This window comes from Rhinolophus sinicus, linkage group LG15, assembly GCF_036562045.2.
Source record: "Rhinolophus sinicus isolate RSC01 linkage group LG15, ASM3656204v1, whole genome shotgun sequence".
NCBI classification, from domain to species: domain Eukaryota; kingdom Metazoa; phylum Chordata; class Mammalia; order Chiroptera; family Rhinolophidae; genus Rhinolophus; species Rhinolophus sinicus.
In genome coordinates this window covers 12,786,294-12,809,904 of record NC_133764.1, presented here as the reverse complement: position 1 = coordinate 12,809,904, position 23,611 = coordinate 12,786,294, and the positions used below count along the sequence as shown (strand labels likewise).

Below are 23,611 nucleotides of genomic sequence, written 5' to 3'. Positions count from 1 at the left end.
CGGAACAGCTGCCCACCTCCTGCCCCCTGTTGGGGCCGGACTGTGGATTCCTGTCTGCAGCAGCCACAACCCAAGTCTCCTCCATCCTCCACTGGGCCTGTTCACCAAAACGTCTGCATTCCAGATTTGGGAGGTGGAGAGGGTACTTCTCACATCTAGGCTGCTGGCTTCCCCAAACTCAGCTCCAGCCTGTAGTCACAGGGGGATTTGCGTATGTTTTACTTGTTCCTTTACAGTTAAGGGCACCAAAATCCCTTCTCCTCTGAGGCTTGGCCAGACCCTAGAAACGATCCAGAACCCTGTAGTGGGACAGGCTAATGGAGGGGTCTACCTCTTGTCTGAATCTGATCCCCAGAGCCACCTTCTTCTTGGCTTCGTGGAGGCTTCCTTGTCCCTTCTTCCTTCCTCTCTCCTCATCTCTGAAGGCTCAGTCACTCTCCTGGTGCCAGGCTCTGGGTCTCTAGTCTCTGAATTTCCATCTGGGAATTTCTCTCTCCACGCTGGTGTTTCAGCCCCAGGGGGGTTCTCTCTAACGCTGTGTCTCAATGTCTCTGTGCCCCTGACTCCCATCTCTGTCTGGACTGCAGTGTCTCGTGTCTCTCGCGCGGTCTCTGCTCCTGGTCTCTGCGCCCGGCGGGGTCTCGGTGGTCGCCCCCCGCGCGCTGCGGTGGCCGCGCGGGCCTGAGCCGAGCGGGCTGGAGCGGCGGCCGCGGTCCCGGCGGAGTGCGGGCCCGCGGGGGCGGGTGGGGCGCCTTCCTCCGTCAGTCCCTCCCCGGCGGCGGGGGGGCCGGCGCGGTCGCCGCTCGGCGCCTTTAAGGGAGCGGGAGGGAGCGGCGAGGCGGCGGCGGCTGCGGTGGCGGCAGCCGAGCGCGCGGGGCGGGGGCGCGGGGCGCGGCGCTCGGAGTCCGCTCGGGCCGGAGGCGGCTTGGGACCGGGGCCGGGCCCGGGAATCGCGAGGAGCCGGGCAGCACCGCCGGAGCCCGCCGCCCGGGACATGGCCAAGGCGGGCCGTGCAGGTGAGGGCGGGCGTGCGCCCGGAGGGCAGGGCCGGTGGCCCGGGGGAGGGACCGCGCGGCTCGAGGAGGGGCGGCCGGCCCAGGTGAGCCCCTCGCGCAGGTGGGCGGAGGTTCCGGGAGGGCTGCAGCCCGCAGCGGCGAGGCCGGAACCCCGGCGCGTGCAAAGGGGGCTCCGCGCGCCCCGCGTCCTTCCTGCGCCCCCGGTCACCTCGTGGGACACCACGTCCCACTAGCCATGGCCCCGCTGGAAAGGACCAGGGCTGCGGCGCCCCTGTTCATTCCAGCTGTGGGAGCTCTCACCACCCCCTGGAGGCCCTGGGTAGACCAGGCACAGGGACCAAAGGGGCTGTCCCGCGGCCGCTGCTCCATCCCACGCCCCCCAAAGCAAAGCAGGACGCGCCCCCTTGTACTGCCGCTCGCTCTTTCCAGGACGCCACAACCCCTGCCCCCAGCTCAGCCAGGAGACCCAGATTTCTTCTTGGGAAGGAGGGGTGCTCCGCGCCGCACCCGCCAGTGACTGTCCCGCCTCCTCCCCCCACCCGGACCCCTGAGGCAGATCCTCAGGTGCTGAGGTCTGAAGGTAGGGGGCCTCATTTGGGGTCCCGTGGGCGCTGCCCTCCCCCAGACTCAAGAGGTATAGACCGCTGGTGCAAGGGAGTGGGCGTTAGTCATTCATTCATTCATTCATTCGTTCATTCAGACAGACGTTCATTCACCAACACCTGCTCTGTGGCAGGCCCCGAGCTGGGCACTCGGGATCAGGACGTGGACCAGACTCTGCCCCTGTTTGCACACTCTGGGCCTGATGGTGCCTTGGGAGGCCCGGGTTGAGGAAAGTCCATAGGGCTGGCCATACAGTGGGGGCAGCAAGCCTGGTCTTAGCAGGGCTGGCTTGTGATGCTGACGTGTGTAAATCTACCATGAAGTCATATCCAACCAGTGACGTTGGCAGGTGCCATGCCATCCCCTGGGAACTAAGCATTGGCCTGGCATGAACCCCAACACTCTACCCATAAGTGATGACAGTGATGGAATGAGTGTGTATTCACCTGTATACACACTTGGTGTGGATACCAGTGGGCTGTTTGTAAATCCACTGCCACCCCACAAATGCTGCCCCAGACCCTGGACTGGGTTCAGGTGCCCCCTCTACACAGGCTGGGTGTGTGATTTAGGTGTCTGAGAATATACCCCCATTCTGTCCCCGAGTTGTCCTGTTGGGGTGGGGTTGGTTGTGTGAGACACAGAAATTATGGAACACATTTAAACACCCCCTTTCTCGCTTCCCTCCCTTCTCCCTGCCTGGAGGAGGTACAGTGAGATGACACCAGGGAGGCTGGAAAAGGCTATCTCCCTCCTTTATCCACTGAGTTGGGTCCTTACCCACCCCCATTCCTCCCAAAGTGCGCAAGACAGGGTGTGTGTCCGCCTACTGCCCTGCTTTGTGTGTGTATGTGTGTGTGTGTGCGTGCACACCCCTGCCAGGGCGCTGCCATCACAATAGCAGTTAACACTTACTGCTTGTACTAGGCACCGGGCAATGTGTACAACGATCCTAGGAAGCAGGAAATGTTATTCTCCCCCCTTTTTTAAACATCTGGAAACACATACTCAGAGAAAGAGCTCCCTCAAGGTGGCCCAGAGGGTCTGGGCAGACCCTGGTCACAGAGCCAGCTCTGTTGGATTCTCAGGACTCTAAGTGATGGGTTTTCTCCATCCCTGCCCTGATCGGTCACCCCCTTATGGAATGGGGTTGCTGTCCCAGCCCCTCTGCCTTGGTCTGTGGAGTCTGTGGGAATTTGTTGCCAGTGACAGGTAAAAAAAAACTGCCCTGCTTTGAGCATCAGTGCTTTGTACTGTTCTAACAGTTTGTCTTTCCTGCTGCAATTTCATGCTTGGTCCTTTCCCTCAGGGCAGCACAGACTCCCCTCCTCCGGATCGAACTGCCCAGGCTCTTCTCTCCCATACTCAGCGGCCACTCCGAGGAGCCTTTTGGGATTGGCCCCAGCAAAATCCGATTACTCCTCCTTTGCTCACCTCTTCCAGGCTACTTTGCATTTTGTAAAGGTTCTTCTTTACGCTCCTAAGCCAACCGAATTGAAAACAGCATGCAGCCATGTGCATCTGGGAGTCTCATCTCCCCTCCTGGCAGTCTCTGTAGAATAGATTGGTGAGCTTTACAACAGAGGGAGTCCTCGGAGACAGCAGCCCAAGTCCCTCTCTTTACAGCTAGAGAAACTGAGGCTCAAGCAGGGGATATAATACAGAAAGGGGTGGCTATTCGGGACCATCTACCTCGCATGCACAGACTGATGGTCATAAATAATCAGGCCTTTACTCTGGAGGTGACATTAGAACGAAGGGAGGCTGAAGGCCAGGTGAGGAGGCTGTAGGAACCTGGCTTGTGAGTGAGGGATCCACTCTATGATTTATGAGATGTTCCCTCCAAAAACTGGCCAACGGGATCACCTACTGAGGGAAGAGATAGGGTTTGGGCCTCAGGGGCACCATAGTGTGTGACTCCGGGGTCATCACACTGTAGTCTAGTAAATGGCATCCCTAGACTTGTGCAGTGCACAGCCTGAGCAGCCAGCCATGGCTGTGCCAACTGTGTCAGACAGGAGCTGAAGGGAGGCAGTGAAAGGATTTTCATGTTGCCCGAAGAACACCAGTATGAGAAAGAAAATGTAATCAGGTCCTGGAAAGGATTGGAAAAATCGCAGAGGATGGATCCCAAATGAGTGATTACCAGTTCCCAATCTCTGGGGAGATTTCAGTCACACAGACCAGGATTGTCATGGTGCCCCACGTTCAGCCTTGAGAGGAAAGGCCAGGGAAGGAGAGCCCTTGGCCTTGTCCTGAGGGAGCTCTTGGTCTGGTGGACAGAGGGGAACAGAGGCCTTACCTTGGGGATGAAAGTCAGCTGTAGGGAGGTAGGGGCTGGGGTTGGAGAAAGATCCAGGGGCTCCATTTAGGAAATGATAATTTGCAATAAGAGCTGCCCATGGACAGATCTCAGTGCAGCACAGAGAGAGGGGTGGCCAGGGGTGGCTTGAAACAGTGAAGGCGGGATTTCTCTAGGAGTTGGGCTTCAAAAGCTGGCAGAATTTGGACAGGAAGGTGATAAGGGGCAGGCTTCCAGGTGGGGGTAACGGCGTGAACAAAGGCTAGGAGGTTGGAATGGAAAGGTGTAAGTGGGGAGTGGGAAGATGCTGGGTGGGAATGGAGGTGGGTGGGCAGAAGATGCCCAAAGGTGGAGAAATCTGGCTGGCTGGGGTGTCGGGTTCCTAGAGGGGTGCAGAGAGCTGAAAGGAACTTTAGAGAGCATCGAAGGCAGGGGTGACGCGGTAAGATTTGGGTGTGTCCACAGGTCCCTCTGGCTGCTACAAGAGGGCTCCTGGGAGGGTGGAGAGAGGCTTTGCCGGGCTGGAAAGGGTTTGTCTGGTTCCTGCCAAGCACACTACCCCTCTCTTACTCCTTATGCCCTGAGGTCCTTTCTCTGCTTCCCAGCAGGGTGGCAGGGGTATCTGCCAGTCCTGGGGTAGTGCAAGTGGGAGGCCCCAGCCAAGAAGAAACAGAGGGTCTTGGAACCTCTCAGGCTGGGGCAGGACCGTCTGGAGAGGCTGGGCTGGGGCCACAGGGCTGGGCCTTCCAGGCTGGAGGAACCAGTTTATTTGCTCCCAGGTGTTGGCCTGTGCTCTGAGGGGAGGAGCAGTGGGCTGGAGTGTATCAAACCCAGTAATTCGAGTCAGTGATATACTGATCCTACAGTGTTAGAGCTGGAGGACATTTCCAGATATTCAAATGTTCAGATGTTCAAAGCCCTCATCACCAGGGGGACACTGACACCTGGGGAGGGGTAAGTATTTGCCAAAGGCCACAGAAGAAGGTGGTGGCAGAGCAGGGTCTAGAACCTGACTTTCCAGAGTCTCGGTTTGGACTTTGCTCAGCTGAGTCAGCTTCCTCTCACCATCCCAAAGTCAGACCTTCTGGGCCCCTGCTCCACGGCTTCTAGGAGTAGGAACAAGTGGCTAGACCTCTCAGAGGAGGGAACATTTGAAAGAGACCAGCCCTGGCATCCTCAGGACTCTGGGTACGTGCCAGGGGATTTGAGGCAGGACTCTGGAGAAATCCCAAGCTCAGGGTACCAGGATTGCTTTGGGATATATCTTGGGAAGATCAGCATATTCTGCAAGAAGATTGCAAATTCAGATGCCCAGGGGGAAGGATGGGGCCAAAACAGTTGCCAATGTTCCGACTCAAGGTTTTCCTAAAACTCTGCCTCCAGGAAGCCTTCGTGGACCTCTCTGCAGTTAGGGAAGTGCTGGAGGTTGGGCAGGTCTCTTGTTCCCCTGCTGAGTTACCTGTCATAGCAGACCTGGCAGGCCCCAGCAGGCCCCAAAAGGCCCCAGTTTGAGACCCTTTGCTGCCTCTTAGTCCTGTCTGTGGTATGGTTACATGAGTCAAAGACAACGTCGCTCACACAGAAGCCCCACCTCAAGCATCCTGTCCCAACTGGAGGCCCCGGAGACCTGGCTGGTGTTTGGGAGTCTGGTGGTAAGACATAGTGTGAGGACATGGCTAGACCCCCCATTGCTGGGGCCGTGTCTGTGTTGAATTGGCCAGAAGACGTGATGTTTTCTCATATACCTCTTAGTACATTGTGATATTTCATGGCTAGAAGAGGCTTGGAGGTCTTCTAGTTCTATATGTTCATTATGCAGGGTGGGAGACCGAGGCCAGAAAGGCAGAGAGTCCTTCTCTGAGGTCTGGTGTCTTCAAGGAGCACCCGGAGACCAGTGAGACTTTGCGGATTGGGGACTTCCCACTAGACTTGGCCTCCTCCCAGGAATTCTCTGAGATTCCAGGCTTGAGAGAGGAGGGAACAGGGCAGGGATTAGCCTGAGAACAATCTGGCTCATTTTTTGGTAGCAGTCCTCTGCATGCTTTCCTGTCCAATGGCTCGACAGCATCTTTCTGAGGTAGGGCTGATGTTATCCCATTTCATGGATGAGAAAACTGAGGCCCGGAGAGGTTAAGTGTCTGGATCAGGAATCACACACACAAATAGAGACAGAGCTGGAATTAGAACTTAGGTATCTTCTACTCTTGGAGTCAGCATTCTTAGGAGCTAAATTTTAACAAAGAAGAGACCTGGCTCTGTAACTGACCTTGAACGGCCCCTCTGGGCCTCAGTTTCCTCATCTGTAAAAGGGGAAGGGGAGGGAAGAGTTGGGGGGTCAGGACGAGCTTTGAGTCCGTCCCAGCTCTAACACTGCTCCTTCTTTGTCGGCCTCCTTCCCTGCTGGCTTTACTGTGCCTCCAGGGGCATCACCTCCTCCCACCTCCTACTTCACAAGGACACTTCCACAAGTGTGGTGGGGCTGGGGGAACAAATGGGGTGCTGAGGACAGGCACATGAAGAGCACGTGCCTCCTGGGGGCCCTGGGCCCCAGCCCATCACCAGAGCTGCAGCCAGGAGCCACTGTGGAAGGGGGTGGCCAGAACCCCCAGGGGAAGGGCTAGGGGTGGGAGGGGGGATGAGAGAATGCATAACAAATGAGTTTAGAAATCAAATGAGATCTGAGCTCCCCACCCACTCCCTCAAATCTCTATACTCTTGCTTTTAAAATTCTTGTTTTCTACAGAGAAAGAAAATGCTAAATTGCACCCCCTTTCACAAAGGAATGGGAGCCTTAGTGAGTCACTCCGGAGGTAAATGCCACCTCCAGGGCCCACGTCTGCCTGTGGAGACCTGCACAGCTGTGTGGCCACCAGCCCCCATGGGGGTCATGTGTGGAAAGGGTGGATGGGTGGGGAGTCTCCTGCCATTAGAGGCTCTGCGGTGGGACCCCACCCTGCTTCCTCCAGGCTCTCCTCAGGGCTGCATTCCTGAGTTCTCTTACACTTGGGGCCATGGCTCCAGCTGGGGCCCAGCTAAGAACCGGTGTGGCCATGTCAGGGCTTGGTTCAAGGCGGGGGTGGCATGTAGGGGTTTGGGTTGTGGTCTGTCTCTGGGCTGAGTTCGGGACCCTGGAGGAAGGCTTTGTAGCCGTGGGGAGCGAGGTCAGTGTGGACGGCCAGGCTTGGCAGGGGGCAGGTGCCTTTGCCTCTGGAAACCAAAGTTCTTGCGTGTCAAGCTGTTCTTTCTCGGTGTCTCGGTGAGGCTCCTCTCCAGGGCTGGTGAGCAGGAGAGCTGGGAGCTGACACCCTGCCAGGGTGTCACCGGGGGGGTCTGGGGCCTCATCTTCCTCTGTGAGGGCCAGTCTGTTTATTTGCAGGCCAGGGACAGGGGAGACCAGCGAGGAGGTGTCCCCTTTCCCAGATGCCCCATTATTCTGGAGGGAGGGGAAGTAGCCGTCTGTTAGCTGGGGATGCCAAACAAGGGTTGAAAGCAAAAATAGAAACACGTCCGGCTCTATCTGGGAGGGGCGCTGAGTTCTGGAGGATTGAGAGCCTCTTCTGAGCCGTCTGCTGCTGATGCTGTGTTTGCTTGGCTCTCAGTGTTTGCTGAGCACATCGCGCCTGCACTCCTGACCTCGGGGAGAGACCTAGGTGTGCGGGATACGAACTGTACGCTGGTGGGGATGGCAGCTGTCCTAAGAGTCCGTCTTTGGAAGGTTTTGAGCATCTGTGGACACGCATACACCTCTGACCTTTTTCTGGGCTGCTCCAGAATGCTCCAGATCTCTGCCTTCCTGATCAGAACTCCCTTCGGCCTCCCATTGCCCCGTAGCTTCCTTCTCCTTTCTTCAGCCCCACTTCCCGCCTCCTGCCTCCCGTGAGGCTGGTCCCAGCTGAGCAACCCTGGAATCATCCCTAGTGGTATAAAAAGGGCTATTTTCAGCTTTCCCATTACTGCCCAGTGGAGGGGGGGTGTTTATCCCTTGCTGCCTGTTTGTTTCCTTCTTGTACAGTGTAATCTGGAACAGCCATGAGAGCATTAAGCAGCCTTGCCTCCAGGGTCCTGGCTGGTAATTCCAAGTGCTGGGATTTGGCACCAAATAGAGAGCTTGGGGACAGAGGCAACCTGGGGTCCCATGCTTGCGCAATAGCAATCCAGAGTGGCACACGGTACAAATGGACAATGTGAAGTCACCTAGGTCCTTGCTGGGGGAGAGGCTGCTTTCTTGCTGCTGCTTGCATCAGGCTGATGGTAGTCTTTCGTGCACTTACCAAAAAGCTGGCTGGCTGATGATGGAGGTTGGGGGCAGGTGGGGGGGTCTCTGAAAGAGCCCCCAGCATCCTCAACAGAATCTGTGACCCCAACATGGTCTCTCCATGCCTTGGTTGGGTGCCTGGGTCCCTAGCCTCCTTTGCCTGCTCCCCACAGTGGGTCCTGGGATGATTGGAAGGAGTGCCTTCCTGTGGCTGCAGAGAGGGCCCTCTGTCCCCTCTTTTGGGGCTCCCCTCACTGCCCTCCTGAGGAGCCTACAGGTGGCAAAGCCATCAGTGACAGATGCTAGGGGAGTTCCCTTTAGAGGGAGGAGAAAGTTCCTTATGGAGCCAGAGTCTGGAGGGACAGAGGGGGGACATCTGGGGCTTGGGAGAATTGTTCCAAATAACTCAGAACTGTTGGGAGCCGAATTAGCAGAGCAAATGAAAGTACAATAGATAGCCAAAGCTATTAATCACTAATTAGCTCCTAAATAAGGTAATTAATGGGTGTTTAAATGACATATTTATGAGATACCAGCAGGTCTTCAAAAAGCACATCTTTTCCAAAGCAACTGAGTTGTCCAACTGTGTCCTGCTGGGGACACCAGCCCGCAATCCCACCGTCGCCCACCCCTGGTAATGGGAGTGTGACAGTGGGCAGGTCAGCTTCCTCCCCTGAGTTTCCCTTTTCTCATCTGCAAACAGGGATCGTGGCCCTTCTTTAATGACCTTACTGGGCTCTGGTGAAGACAATAGGAAGTGAAGGCCATACCAGTCCCTGGCAGTGGTGGAAAATGCTGTCCAGAATTTAGCGTTAGCTGTAAAAATATCCTTGATGTTATTTGATGCAGCCCCTGGATTGTGCCTGGGGCTGTGGACAGCCAGGGTCAGGCTGGAGTCAGGCTGGAGTCATTGCTTGATGGGTTGCTGAATTTGCGACGGGGACTGTGGCTGGGTCAAGGTTTATTTTGTGGCTTGGTCTGTGGTCAACGTCATAGCTCGGTTTGAGATCGCGGTTGTGGCCTGGTCTGCGGCCGGGTCTCAGCTTGTTCTGTGATCAGGGCTATGCCTTGGTCTGTGGCCAGCTCAAGGTTCAGACTGTGGTTGAGGTCAAGGTTGGGGCTGTGGCGAGTCTCAGGATAATTCTGCAGCCTGGAGTCTCAGCCTCGATCCTTGAATCCATCCCTGGGCTGATGATGGAGCTGCCTGGTTGCCCCAGAAGCTGGATTCCTTCTGGGTCCTTCAGGATCTGGGCTTCAGGTGCTGGGAACTCCAGCAGACAGGCCCTTCTGGGGCTCCCTGCATGTCCCCTGAAACAGCCCAGCACACAAGCTCATCAGTGGCATATACAGCAGTTTGAGAGATAGTTAGGACATGTTTCTATAGCAACCAAACCCCAACCAGCACTGGTTTCCTTCGGTGATGCCTTTTTCTGGAAGCAGCGTCTCCTGGCCTCTTGTCCCTCCCTGGGTGGCCCCACAGCCCCTTGATGTCTGAGCATAGGCTGGTCAGGTCTGGTCCCCAGACTCATCCTGACCCAGACAGGGGGCCTGAGGACATGTCCTATGGGACACTTCCCTGAGAAGACCCTTCTGGGACCTACCCCGTGCTGGGCCATGCTGCACATAACAAGAGCTTTCTCTGTGCCGAGCCCTGGCCTGGGAGAACCTGGAGAGGATTCCTACCAGGTGTCTGCCCCGGGCTGCAGGCAGGCCTGGTCCCTGTCTGCAGATAGGTGCTCTGCTGGGCACGGGCAAAGGGCGTTCTGGAACATAGTTCAAGGTTTGAGGGGCAGACAAAACATAGCTGCACAGAGCTCTGCTGGAAGAGAGGAGAGAGGGATTAGCCGTGTACCAAAAGCGTTCCCTGAGAATCGGGGAACAGGCACTTCCAGCCTTAGGGAGAGGAGGACAGTTCCTGATCTGCCCTCTGAGATCCCATTCCAGGGGCCGAGAAGGTGAGGGGCCCACCCTTGGGAGACTCCACGTAGAAAGGGATCAAAGAAAGGCCTGTGGATAATCATGATTATTTATAGCGCTTAACAAACCCTTTTATAGCACTGAGTGCCAGGCATTATGCTAAACCGTTTTCAAATATTAATTCACTTCATCCTTATAGCAACCCTAATTTTACCCCCATTTTACAGAGGAGGAAGCTAAGGCACAAAGACGTGTACAGGGATATTTAGTAAGATCTCCAATTAATAAGCAGCAGAGACGGGATTTGAACCAACCTCAAGTGGAAGTGGAAATGGGACAGTGGTTCATGTGAAAGAGGGGGAAGGCCAGGCTCCAGGAGGGGGCGCAGAGAGGAGGACAGTCACCGGCCTGGGAGCTTCACCCAGACTCCACTCATCTTATACTCTGCACCCTACATGTGGGGCCCTGGGGTTCTAGGCCAGCGGGGGGCAGTGAGGTGTGATAGAAATGAATGTATGTGTGTGAGACTCTGTGTGTGTGTGTGTGTGTGTGTGTGTGTGTGTGTGTGTGTGTGTGTGTGTGTGTGTGTGGGGGGGAGATAGAGGGCCCATCTGAATGAGCTGCAGCCAAGCACTTTTCTACCTCTTGGCCCCTCTCCCCTTCTGAGGCACAGATTGCTGAATCCAGCAGACATGCCAGGCCACGGTCCCAGATACAGTCTCAGGCAGGGCTGGGCCCAGAAGCCGCAGTCACAGGCAGCAGGGCCAGCTCAGGGCACCCCACCTTGGCCACTCAGAGGTGCCTGTGGCTCCCCGGAGGTCTGAGAATTGGCGGGTGTGACCTGACCTCTTGCAGGGCTGTGGCTGTCATAGCAGGCGCCGATGTCTTCTCCCTTGCTCTGACTAACCAGACTGCTAACTCTTGAGAAACTTCTAGATCCAGCTTCTCCTAGAAATGGCCTGATTGCTTTGACTCATGTCCCTCCTCCCTCCCTCCCTGCCCAGCCTTCCTTTAAGGCTCAGCTTGCCCCTCCCAGGAAGGCCTCCTGGTCCCTCCAGCCTGCAGGGTTTCTGCCTCAGGAAGGTGCCGTCTACCCCGATGGGACGGGGGATATACACATTTAGCCCCGGTGCTCGGCTGCCCACTCCTTTGTCCTGTGCTCTGTGCAGGGGTGGTACAGGGCTGGGCCTTGAGGCTGGCACCCCAGGGCAGGGGCTGATCCAGTTCAGCTCTGTCCCCAACTCCTTCCTCTTGGGCACCATCTGGCCCAAGGTCTGGCCCAGGAAGAGTTGGCCAATACCTGCATCCCTCACTCACTATGCCAGGGCTTGCCTTACTGTGAAATAGCTCTCGCTTCAGACTGGGCTCCTGAGAGCAAGGTGGTCTCTCCCTTCTGGCAGGGCTCTGGCCCTTAGGCGAGGGCTGCCTGAGGTCCCGATTTAGGGCAGAGCACCTACAACACACTCCTGTCCATCTGTGTGCGTATCCTGTGTCCCTGGGAGCCAGGGCTGAGGTGGGGAAGGTGGGCATGTGCTGTGGATGACCTGAGCCAGCACTCTGGCTGCACTCGTGATGGGGAGGCCTAAGCCTGTGACAAGGTCCCGGAGACCACACTGGACGTGCAGGTGCTGGGTAGAAGGGCCAGGAGAGAGAAGGGAAGGCTCCCGGCAGCCCTTCCCCCCGTAGCACCCAGCTTGGAACTCTGCTGGGAGATCAGGGCATCCTGGGGTGTGAGGGATCATTTGTTTCTGGATTGCTGGGGAAAGGTTGAGATAGCCCCCTGTCTCTTTTATTCTGACTTATAGTTTTAAATCAGTGTGGTAGTGAAGGTGTGACAGAAGGACAGTCTGCTGGAGTGTGTAGGCTGGGTATTAGAGAATACAGAAGGAATCCTGCAGCCTTGGGGAGGTGCCCTGGATGAAGCCCCACAGGGCACAGGTGGCTGCCAGAGCCCTGCCTGCACCTTGATCCTGTAGCTGATGAGGGGCACCCTCTTCTGCATGCCAGGCAGTGGTGGACACTTTAGTGGGTGATCTTAGTTAAATTGCCTTACAGTGAGGCAAGAATTATGATACCCATTTTACAGATGAGAAAAGTGAGGCTCAGAGAGGTTAATTTGCTTCAGGTCACAGACTAGTAAGTGGTAGCATTGAACCCAGGTTCGTGTCGCTTCAAAGCCCATGCTCTAACCTTTCTGCTAAATTTTCACCCATAGCAGGGAGCTGATGTGTGTGTGTGTGTGTGTGTGTGTGTGTGTGTGTGTGTGTGTGTGTAGGGGATAAGGGAGAGAGTACATGAGAACATGTGTTCATGGATGTGTCTTAGGAATGGGCTTAGGAAGGGGGAGTGGCTGGTTGGGGAGGCTTGTGCTCTTCAAGGAATGTGAACACACATTTAGATTTTCACACAGATGCAAGGATACCCAGACACTAATTTGCAGATCTGCTGGGCAGATGGTTCTAGAATTGGAACAGCTGCTCCCACGGCTGCCCCCTCCTGAAAGTAACAAGAGACAGGCCTCCGGCCCCTGCCCAGCTGACCAGCAACAGGTGGGAGGGTTATGATTGACCAAGAGAGAGGAGGAGATCTGGGAACCCCTTGCTGATAGAAAGTACCCAGCATGGTAGTCCTGAGCACAGACCTTGGAGGCAGATGGATCTGGGTTCAAATCCTGCCTCCATCACTTGTTGGCTTTATGACCTCGAGCACTTCCATCTCTGAATCTTTGTTTCCTTAGCTGTAAGATGGGGAGTCAGGGCACCCACTACACAGGGCTTGGTTAGGATAATTCATACCTGTGAAGCAGCTAGCAGCGTGTTACTGCTTGGTCCTCTTCCTCCTGGGACCACATAGTGGACACAGACAATGCAGAAAGGTTAGTGCAGGACCTGCCTCTAAGAGCATGGCCTTCTGGGCCTTTGCCTTTGCTGTTCTGGACCATGGTGCCCACCTTTTCTGACTCTCAAGACCGTGTGTGGCCTTTAGCACACCTGACTTGTGCCCTCCGTCCCACCCCTCAGGAGACTTCCTGACCCCCTTGGGCATCTGTGTTCCCTTCTTCTTATGCGAGAGGTAGACTCTAGATGGCGGTTGGAACCTTAAAACCCACCTGTTCTGAGCTCCCCTCCACAACAGGCCAAACCCACCTTCTCTGGCTCCTCCTCTTACCTGTCTCCCCCTCCATCACCTCTCCCAGCCACATGGGTTTCTTTCTGTCCCTCGGATGTGCCAAGCTCACATGTGCAACCTTTCCCTGCAGTTCCTTCATTCTGGAAGGCTCTCATCGATGCACCCTGCCTGTCCATTCCATATGTATGTGTGCAGGTGCATGCGTGCACACACACTTATACACTTGTACTTAGCATTCAAGCTTCCACTCCCCTGATACCCTTGCAGCAAGGCCTTCCCCTCACACCCTTCCCAAGATATTCTGTCCATTGCTGTTTTCCTTTTCTGACATATGACTTTTGCTGTTTGCTAAAAAATCTGCAAGCAGGAGGAAATGCTGAAGGAAGCATCTCCCACCCGGAAGCCAGGTGACGGCCACTTCCTAGCTTTATACGTTTGTGCTGGTTCTTTTTTACACAAGGGCAGACAGCCAACATTCCCCCCATGCACCCACCTTTCCAGGAGTTGTTTTGGGCAACCCCTGCCTGAGAGGAGGGAGGGACTGGTAGCACATTTAAACAAACTTGGAGTATCCATTTAAGAACCAGTGCAGGTGTACATTTTGAGAACAAAGAGGAGAAAAGTAAATGAGATCAAATGTGCCTCTGAAAAGAAATTCACATATAGATTTTGACCACAAAGGAGAGTCACCAGTCAGGTGAAGGGTCACCTGAAAGGAGAGACACAGTATTAGTGACAACATTCTTTTGATGACTGAGGCTGGTTGCCCTCATCCATCTCCCTCAGTGGATATACAGATCCACGTGTCCATGCCTGTCTGTTCTTCAGGCTAGAATTACATCGTAAGAGACCCTCACGGAAGGAGAATGTGGTGGAGGTGAAGGTAGGAAGGTAGAGGTTTTATTTTCTTTATGGCATTTTCCACTGCTGAAATTATCCTTGTTTACTTGTTGCAGGTCAGTCTCTCCCTGCCCCCGGCAGAATGTAAGCACTGTGAGGGCCCCACCCTGTCCCTCTTATTCATTTTGGAGTCCCCAGCACCTAACACAGTGCCTGTGGGATGGACAGCTCCCTTTGACCCCCAAACGCCCTTCCCTCTCTGCCTTCCTCTAGCTGGAGAACACCTCCCTCAAATAGAGCTGAACTGGTCTTCCTGCAGCCTTCCCTCTGCCTCGTTCTCCCCACTGGGACTCCCACAATGGCCAGCCCATGACACGGCATCAGTGTTGCTGTGACCTAGGATGACGGTGGCCTGAAGGGATGGATTAGGTGGGGATGGTGAGGAGGGACACATTCTAGAGCTTTCCTCTTTTCCTTAGGCTCTAGCACATGCTATTTGTGAGGGGGAGGTTTGCAGAAATATTCTTGTCTTAGTTCTTGGGTGGAGTGTCTACTGTCCAGGTATGAGGGCCACCATCTAGGAACTTCTCTCTTTAACTCTTGCTATTCAAACTCAGGCATGAAATAGTCTCAGATAAATCTTCAGATGGACCCATCACCATTTAAACTCATGCTGCCCATCATCCAGAACTCAGGAATCAAATGGATGAGGATAATGTAACTGTCCTGATTATCCAAATTCTTGCTTCTTAGGAATGGAGTAGATTTGGACAGCAAGGGATATTTGTGTATTAATATAGAATGTGTGATAGGTTTCATACCTTTATTATCTGTTGGGAAAACATAGAATTAATGTAAATTTAGAAAGAATTTTAAGTGGTTGTATTTTTTGAGTCACAGAAATCTCCACATACAGTTCATTTATACCTAAGCACTTTTTAAAAATTTTTATTTCTGTGTGTGTATGTGTGTGCGCATGAGCGCACGTGTGCTATTGTAAATGATATTTGTTTTTAAATTCCAAATTCTGGTTGTTAATTGCAGATATATAGGAGTGCAATTGACTTCTGTATATTAATCTTGTATACTGCGATCTTGCTATACTCAATTATTAGTTACAGTGGGGCCTTTTGTAGATTTTGTAGAGTTTTTGTTTTCTATATAGACAATCACGCCATTCAAGAATAAAGGCAGTTTTATTTTTTTTTTCATTCCAATATGTATACCTTTTATTTCTTTTTCTTGTCTTAGTGCACTAGCTAGAACTTCCTCCACATTCATTTAGAAAACACTCCCATATCCACGTTAGGAATACTCAGTTTTGGTGCATCTGGATTCTAAACCTCCCTTGCAGTAAGTCCAGGGCCCGTGGGTGGGAAATTGCTGACAAGACTGTCATGCTCTCCTCACTGGTGGATGAGAATCAAAAGTTTAGAGGGTAGTGTGGGGCAGACCCAGCTTTGTGCCCAGAGGTGACTCCTGGGTCAGTGTTCCCTGTGGCTTCTGCCTCCTCTGTGTCTCAGCACGTGATTCTCACCTCGCTCCAAGCTATGGAGCTCAAGCTGGCTGTATTTTGGGCAGTTCATGGTGGGTGGGGCAGGGGGACCAGGCAGGAGGGCTGTGTCTCTCCCTTCAGGAATAGTTTATGTTCTGGGATCTGGGCTCAGGGCAGGGAGCCCAGATCCCAGAACATAAGTGCCAGCATGCTGCAGGGTGACAGGGTGGTGAGCGGGGGCTGCAGGAGGTCCTCCAAAGACTGTATCATACTGTGCACACTAGCCATGGCTGGGGGTACAGCCCACCTCTCCCCTGTTCATTGACATCTGTGGTGTGCCACATGGGCTCCTCAAACATCAGTCTGAGTTGCAAAGTTCCAAGGGACAGTCTCTGTTGGATTTCTCATTGTAAAGATGGGGAAACTGAGTCAAGGGCATTGCTGCTATAGGAACCCAAGTCTCTCTAGAGGCAGGACTTGTGTGCCTGGTGGCCAGGGCTGAAGCCTCAGGAAAGGTGTATGCTGTGTGCATAGTGGTTTTACTGTTTTCCACTGAATCTAAGATGCAATCAGTTATCAGATGCACCCTTATTTTCCATGCCCCAGGAGAGAATAAACAATGCCAGTGATGATATGCCATCATGTACGATGCACCCCAATTTTAAAAGTGTAAAAAATATGCATCTTAGAACTGACAAAATAAGATGAATTAATAAAATTAATAGTCATATAAAATTACATGTGCAGTGTAAGAGCTGAGTTTCCCGTCTCTTCTCGGTAAAGATAATCTCTATTGACATTTTGGTGCATGTCCTTCTAGACATTTTAATGCATCTGCAAGTATATTTATACAGTAATTATTGTTGTGAACAGTTGCTACTATATGTTAGGCCCTGTGCTAAGCACTTTGATGCATTTTATTTAATCGTTACAACAGGCTCACGAGGCAGATGTGAGCTGTCCTCACTTTATGGCTGAGGAAACTGAGGCACAGAGAGGTGAAGGGCCTCATCTGACATCACACAGCTTCTAAGAGGCAAGGCCTGAGCTTGAATCCAGGCCACTCCAACCTCAGAGCCGGAGCTCTTAAACATGCTGCACGTATTCTCGGTATGCAGGTATAAGTATGTTTTTCAAAAACGAGGTCAAAAGGAACATACCGTTCTGGGACCTACCTGCATTTTTTCCTTCTAACCATATTCCATGGGCATCTTGCCATGTCAGTACACAAGGAGCTACTTCATTTTTTCCAATAGTTGCAAAGAATTCCCTTTATGACTGTATTTGAACGTACATCCAGTCCCCTACGGATGGACACTGGGATTTCTTCCAGGTTTTTATTTATTTATTTATTTTTTATTTTTTATATAGTACCAGAACACTGAGATGATCAGCTGTACACTTCCATCTTTGTGTACTCTGATTATTTCCTCAGGAAAATTACCAGGTCCATTTTCTTCTAACACTTTTATGGTTTTAATTCTTACAATTAAATTTGAGTCCATCTGCAATCCCCAGTATTTCATGTGTCCAGGGAGCACGCGGAGAGGTTCATGGATGTGCTGGGCACCAGCTGGTTTCCTGTGAGTCCCGAAGTGCCTGGGAGAGGAGCTCGGAGAATGGGGAGTGGGGAGAGACGCTCCTGTCCCCCACTCTGTCTCTGACTTCCTCCCCCTGGTCCTGGAGCAGGAGGTGGGTTGGGACAGAGTTTAGGGAAGGGGCCATATTCTCTCTGTGCCTGCTCCTGCCTGCTTGGGAGAACCCCTTAGCCCCACGTCCTGGCCTCTACAGATCTTAATGATAATAGAAGTTGCCATTACTGGGCCTCCTGAGATACAGGCACTGAGCATGAAATGTCCTCAGTGACTCAGTATCAATCTATAAAGTACTGATACTCTATACATGGGGAAACTGGGGCTGTAGTACGGAAAGGGAAAAGCCATACAGATTGTAAGTGGCAGAGATGGAGTAGAGCCCAAGCTCAGGCCCCCCTTCTCTTAGTTTGGGACACGTTTTCTACTGGCGGCTGCAGTCCTAGGCCAGCCTGCCCTGCCGTGTGTAGTAGTCATTCCTAGTGCTCGTCGGGATGTCTGCTTCTCCCCTCCTCTACCCTACTGAAGTTGGGCACGGCCATGTGACTTCTTTCGGCCAATGAAATGTGTGCAGAAATATGTCCCTTGTGGGAAGAAGCCTTTACGACTGGGTGCGATTTTCTGTGCTCTTCTCCCCTGTTTTGGCAGACTTTGAGGTGTCATTTTGAGATGGTGGCATCGTAAGGTGGTGATGCCTTTGAGTGGCTGCCATGGCTACAGCCCCCTTCTAACCTGTGTGTGAGTGAGAAATAGACCATTGTTGTTTTAAGCAGCTGAGATCATTTGTTAGTACAGCAAAACTTACCTTGTGCTTATGGATACACCGTGTCACCTTGGCCACGTCTACTGACTACCTCCAGATTTGGTTTTAGCGCATACAAAATGGGAACGCTCGTTGCTGCCCCGCTGAGCCATCTCAGAGAGGTATTTGGGGCCGAAATGAAAGCAGGGTAGTTGGAGAGCTCTGTGAGGTAGTGAGCACTGCACGGGAGAGGACAGGGGCGGGGAGGACGCTGCCTGACCCTGGTCCAGGGATGGTCTTGGTTTACCTCCTTCATTTCAGGACACTGTCTCAGGCTTGGTTAATGGATGTGTTCCCTTTGGCAGGTGGCCCTACCCCGGGCGGCGGTGCCCCCTGGCACCTTCGAAATGTCCTCAGTGACTCAGTGGAGAGCTCGGATGATGAATTCTTTGATGCTAGAGGTGAGTCAACCCCATCCTCTCATCATTGGCTGGGTGACCTTTCTGGAAGTACCAAGAAGGAATCTGTTGGGGCTTAGCATCTCTCCCCACTCAGACACAGTGGTTCCAGACTTCATACTCATGCAATCTGTGAATTCTCCAAGGGCTGGGGCTCAGCACTCATCTATTCACTCTTTGAGTGTTTGCTGAGTCCCTGATCTGTTTCAGGAACTGTGCTAGGCACTCTCAGTATTACCGTAAACTGTAGACATGGTCACCGTTCTCATCAAGCTTATAGTCTCGTGGGAGCGACAAACATGAAACAGCTACCCAGAGGGGTATACAATCACGGATGGGGAGCAATGCCACTGAGTAAAAAGTACCAGGTGTTCATAGAAAGTGATGACAGGGTACCTAACTTAGGGTGCGGAAGTCCTTCACATCCTCTGTGCAGAACTGAGGGTGGGAGTTGGCAAGGTGAGGAGTGAGAGAAAGAGCCTTCCAGACAGAGGACACAGCAGGTATGATGGTGCCGAAGCAGGAAGATGGGGGCATTCCAGGAACTGAAGAAGACCCATGTGGCAGGGAGGTAGTGAGTAAGGGGCAGAGGAGCAATGAGGCGGCTCGTGATTCAGTGAGTGGCTTAGATCAGCCCACAGAAAGGAGGGGAGCCAGAGTGGAAGTAGGAACCAGTTAGGAAGAGTATTGCAACCGTTCAGGTGAGAGACAATGGTGGGCAGGCATCAGCTCTGAGCCCCAGTTCTGGGTGCATGACCAGCACGCAGGACATCGCGAGGGGCACTTGTAAAGCAGGGAGGAAAGAACAGAAGCACTGTAAGAATTGCAGAAAAGAGCACCAAATGGGGTGTGTATTTCAGGCAAAGCAATCAGCCTGAGCAAAGGCTCAGAGGTGAGAACGTGCAGGGCAGGGATGGGGACCAGCGGGAGGCAGCGTCACCATATTTGGGGGGTTGACTTACTCCTGAAACAGGGCCAGCTTTGTAATTCCTGGCAAAATGGGGTCTTGAAAGAGAAAGAGACTGCTGGGAAGACATCTGGACCCAGAGCAGGACACTTGAGACATGGGCTCAGCCATGCCATTGACTTATTTTCTGATCTTGGGCAAGTCTTTCACCGTCTCTCGGCCTCAGTTTCCCCATTAGCGCTGTGCCTCCAGAAATGGAGACTACCTAGTTCAGGTGATTTTCAGGAAGCATGGCTGGGTAGTGGGATACTGTCCCAGCTCTGGTCTCCCCCATTCTTGGTTCTGAGCAGAGAACCCCTCATTCATGCCAACCCTAAACCAACCCATTTGGGGCTCATTTCCTGTCTCCCATGGGGTCTGATTGGAGTGTCTGCCAGGGCTGAGTTTCTCCATAGCAACTAACCCACAGTATGACAACACGGCTTCAATATTTTGATGCCTAGAGCACTTTTATTTAAAATATTTTTGCAGTTTGTCAGGGCTCTGCGTCCCCAGATGACTATGGTGGCTTGCGGTGGGAGGCGTCTGGGGGTGGTGTGGGTCAGCTCCATCCCATCCCTTGGGGCTCTGCTCACCTGTTCTCCCTGCGAGCAGCTGTGGGCATGTCTGCTCTCCTCCCTGCTGGCTGCTGCCTCCCTCAGCTCTGTCATCCCCTCCCATGAGCTCATCGCTCTGTCTGCGCTTCCCCAATTGGCCTCACCTCTCACTCCTCTCTTATTGATGGCCCCACCATCTCTTCCTTCCCTTCATCTCCTCCCCTTCTCCTCACCTTGTCTTTCCTTCTCTCCACTGTCCAGGGTCCCAGACTCTCCTGTCTGTTTCCCAGTCTCCCACCTCTCAGCTCTCCCTACCCGACCTCAGGTCTCTGCGCCCTCCTCCCCTCTCAGCCCTTCCCGACTATCTGTAGCCCTCAGCCACAGGAGCTGCCCCACACAGGCGGCTAGAACCCTCTTTAGTTCTAAGCTGACGACTGCTGAGCTCCTGTCAGTTCCAGGCCGCCTCCCTGGACAAGGCCTTTGCATGTTTCCTTGGCTCAAGGCAGTAAGAGGTGAAGCCATCCTTCTCTGCTCCCAGGAGCTTGTCTAGGCTCCACCTGGGCATGGCTGAAGGGCCACCACCCTGGCCTCTGTTCTCCAGCCAGGCTAAGCCCTGTGCCTGACCTGGGGTATGTTCTCTGTCCCCATCCTAGCAGGTCCTGCATCCTTCTGCCTCTTAGGTTCCAAGTGCAGCCGTGGTGGAGCTACACCAGTGGGTCTCAGCACCAAACAGGCCCTTGGAACCTTATGTCCTCCTCCTCAATGCACTGATGGGGAAACTGAGGCCAGAGCATGGAAGGGATCCCCTAAGATCACGCATCAAGGTAGAGACGAAAGGCTGGAACCCAGGAGTTTAGTGTCCAGGTCAGGCCCTTTTCTTGGACTTATCACTGAAATTGGGACCTTCTGATCCCCTTTCTTCCTTAAGCCTTTGCCCTTTGGCCCAGCACTGGGTTTACCTGATGGGACCAGAAACCCTCATGCCTCATGGTCTTGTAGCAGAGGGGAGACTCTTAGGCTCTGGGGGCTCTGATCATGCATGTAAGGCATAGGAGGGACTGGGGGGCAGGCAGGCAAGAGTGTGGAACCGTCTGGTCCATAACAGCCTCTGGGCAGGATGCCGGCTTCTTGGGCCAAAGCGGCAGGCCTGGGTCCTCAGGGGTGGCTGGTGCTCTTGATTGAATGCTGCAGGGTGAGCAATGGGGTACAGACACCCCAGACTCAAGAGGTGTCACTCCCTCTCCTGTCAATATAGTGACAGGACATCTGGGAGCCACAGCCTGGTCTACCAAGGTTGGAGGGCAGAATGAGGGAAAACCCAAGTGGCCAAGAGGGAATGTGCCTCAAATCCAGACCACGTCAGAGCTGGAGGGCCCCACCCCATTTTACAAGATGGGAAACTGAGGCCAGAGAACTGGGAAACGTGCTCAGGGTCACACAAAGAGTCAGGCAGAGCAGGGGCTAGAATACAGACTCATTCATTCACTCTTTCAAGTATTTATTGAGCATCTGCCCGTTAAGCACCGGGCACTATTCGAGGTGTCGGGGTTATAGGGACAAATAGAGCTGGTCCCAGCCCTCAGGAAGCAGTTTAGTGGTGATGGGTGGTGGGTGGGAAGGCAACAAACAAGCATGTAAATCACATTGCTCATTACCATAAATAAAATAGCATAAAGGCACAGACACCTCACCAAAGAAGAGACATGAATGGCAAAAATTAAAATATGCTCAACATCATCATTAGTCATTAAATACAAAGTAAATGCAAACGAAAACCGCACTGAGGTCCCGCGCACCTATTAGAATGGCTAATTAAAACCCCTGATCAGGAGATGGAGGAATTGAAACGTTTAAACGCTGCTGGTGAGAATGTACAATGGTACAGCCATTTTGGAAAACAGACGGCAGCGTCTTAAAAAGGGAATCATAGTTCACCACCACGTGAACCAGCCCCTCCATTCCTAGGGATTTACCCAAGAGCAAAGAAACACCTGTCCATACATGTTCATAGCAGCTTTATTTATTAGAGCCCCAAACTGAAAACAACTCCAATGTGCATCAGTGAGTGAATGGATAAACAAACTGTACACCCATGCAGTGAAATACGCCTCGGCAATACGAAGGCATGAACTACTGATACCGGTACCGTGTGGGTGAGTCTCAAAATAAGCAGGCTGAGTGAAAAGAGTCAGATGGAGAAAGGGAACATACTGTATGCTTCCATTTATAGAAACCTCTAGAAAATGCAAGTGAGTCTATAGTGACAGGAGCAGGTCAGGGGGAAGGAGAGATAAAAAGGGACAGGAGAAAACTGAGGGTGATGGATACACAGTCATTGTCTTGATTGGGGTGATGGTTTCATGAGTGTGTACATATGTCAAAGTTATCACATTGTACATTTTATTTTTATTTTAATTTGAAAGTCTAATTGGCTTTATTGATCGATTCATGAATGGGGCAGTATCCCGTCTAGTAAATAAATAATAGAGAGGTGCTCTCTCAAATTGTGTATTTTAAATATGTGTACTTTATTGAATGTCAATTAGACCCCAATAATGCTGTTGTAAAAAATAGAGGCGCTCCTCCCAATATAACGTAAGGGCACGCAATCGAGTGACTGCGTGACTGTAGGAGGCCCCAGAGGATGTGGCTTTGACATGTGAGCTGAATAACAATGAGCCATGTGAGGGCCTGGGGAATAGAGTTCTGGACAGTGGGAAGAGGCTGCGCAAAGCTCTTCCTGGAGGAATGAGCAGGAGGGCTGGTGTGGCGGGAGTGAGCCAGGGGGCGCCTGCTTAGTGCTGGGTACCCACTGCCCCAGCAGGGGGAGGGAGGGCAGACTCAGTGGCCTCAGGATGTGCTTTCCTGCCCAGGCTTCGGGGTGGCCCTGGGTACACCTGCCCCTGCCACACAGGAGGCCAGAGACTCAGAATTCAGGATCTTTGGTGCAGATGGACCCCTGCAATGGAAACATGCCTGGGCCCTGAGAGGCTGGGCTCTCATTGTGAGTGATGAAGATTGCTGGGTGGCAGGTGCTGTGGCCAGAACCTGGGTAAGCAGAGCTTAGTAGGCCAAGGAGGGACAACCCAGATGTCATATGGTTCCTGACCGTGAAATGCTAAGTTCTAGAGAGAAAATGATTATGTCTTTTGGAGTCATGCTCCCTAGAAGGGTGCTGGTTGGGGCGAGTGTGACCACTGTGACATCGGATGAGTTTCTTGGGGATGTGGTTGGATATATCAAGCATGGGTCGCTGATGGCTGGTTTCTATAGCAAAATATATCTTCATTTGGAAAATATCAGGTGCTTCCTTCACAGTAACCTTCCCCTTAGATGCAATACATAGTCCAATGAGAGGAATCTTAAAAGCCACCAAGCATTAGGTACAAACAAAGCCTCCAACTGAACCATAAACTCAACAGCTACAAGATGGTGTCAGTGGGGAATGTACTGGGTAGCAGGCAGAAGAACCTGAATTCCTGGCCTGGCCCTGCCCCTGAGGCGCTGTGTGACCTGGGCCAGCTCTGCAGCTCTGCATCTGTAAAGTGAAGGGGTTGGACTTCCCCTCCATGGCTCCTTTCAGCTCTAAGCATTCCAGGAGGCTCCTAACTGGCCTTGTCAGGCCCTCTCCGCAGTCAGGCCCAGGCCCATTCCCTGATGAATAGAGTAGTGGGGAGGCAGTTGGTGGGTGGATGGGGTGAGTGTTAAACAGCCCCAGGGGAGGATTAACAATCTTGTACCCCAGAGGCCCCAGAGCGA

At 53.0% G+C, this 23,611-nt stretch overlaps 1 protein-coding gene across 3 annotated transcripts in view; it reads left to right on the top strand.

Annotated features, from left to right (window-relative positions):
* Window positions 1-710: 710 nt before the first annotated feature.
* The window catches only part of PITPNM3 (PITPNM family member 3), an 88,565-nt gene continuing 65,664 nt past the window's right edge, over window positions 711-23,611 (top strand). Inside the window, exons 1-2 of one of the 3 annotated variants that reach the window (XM_074319381.1) lie at window positions 711-1,016; window positions 18,257-18,352. In XM_074319381.1, coding sequence (XP_074175482.1) covers window positions 995-1,016; window positions 18,257-18,352 — 118 coding nt within the window. In that variant the 5' untranslated portion in view covers window positions 711-994. Of the gene's footprint in view, window positions 1,017-4,856; window positions 4,876-18,256; window positions 18,353-23,611 lie in introns of those variants that run through there. The other 2 variants (XM_074319379.1, XM_074319380.1) reach the window with 2 other exon arrangements.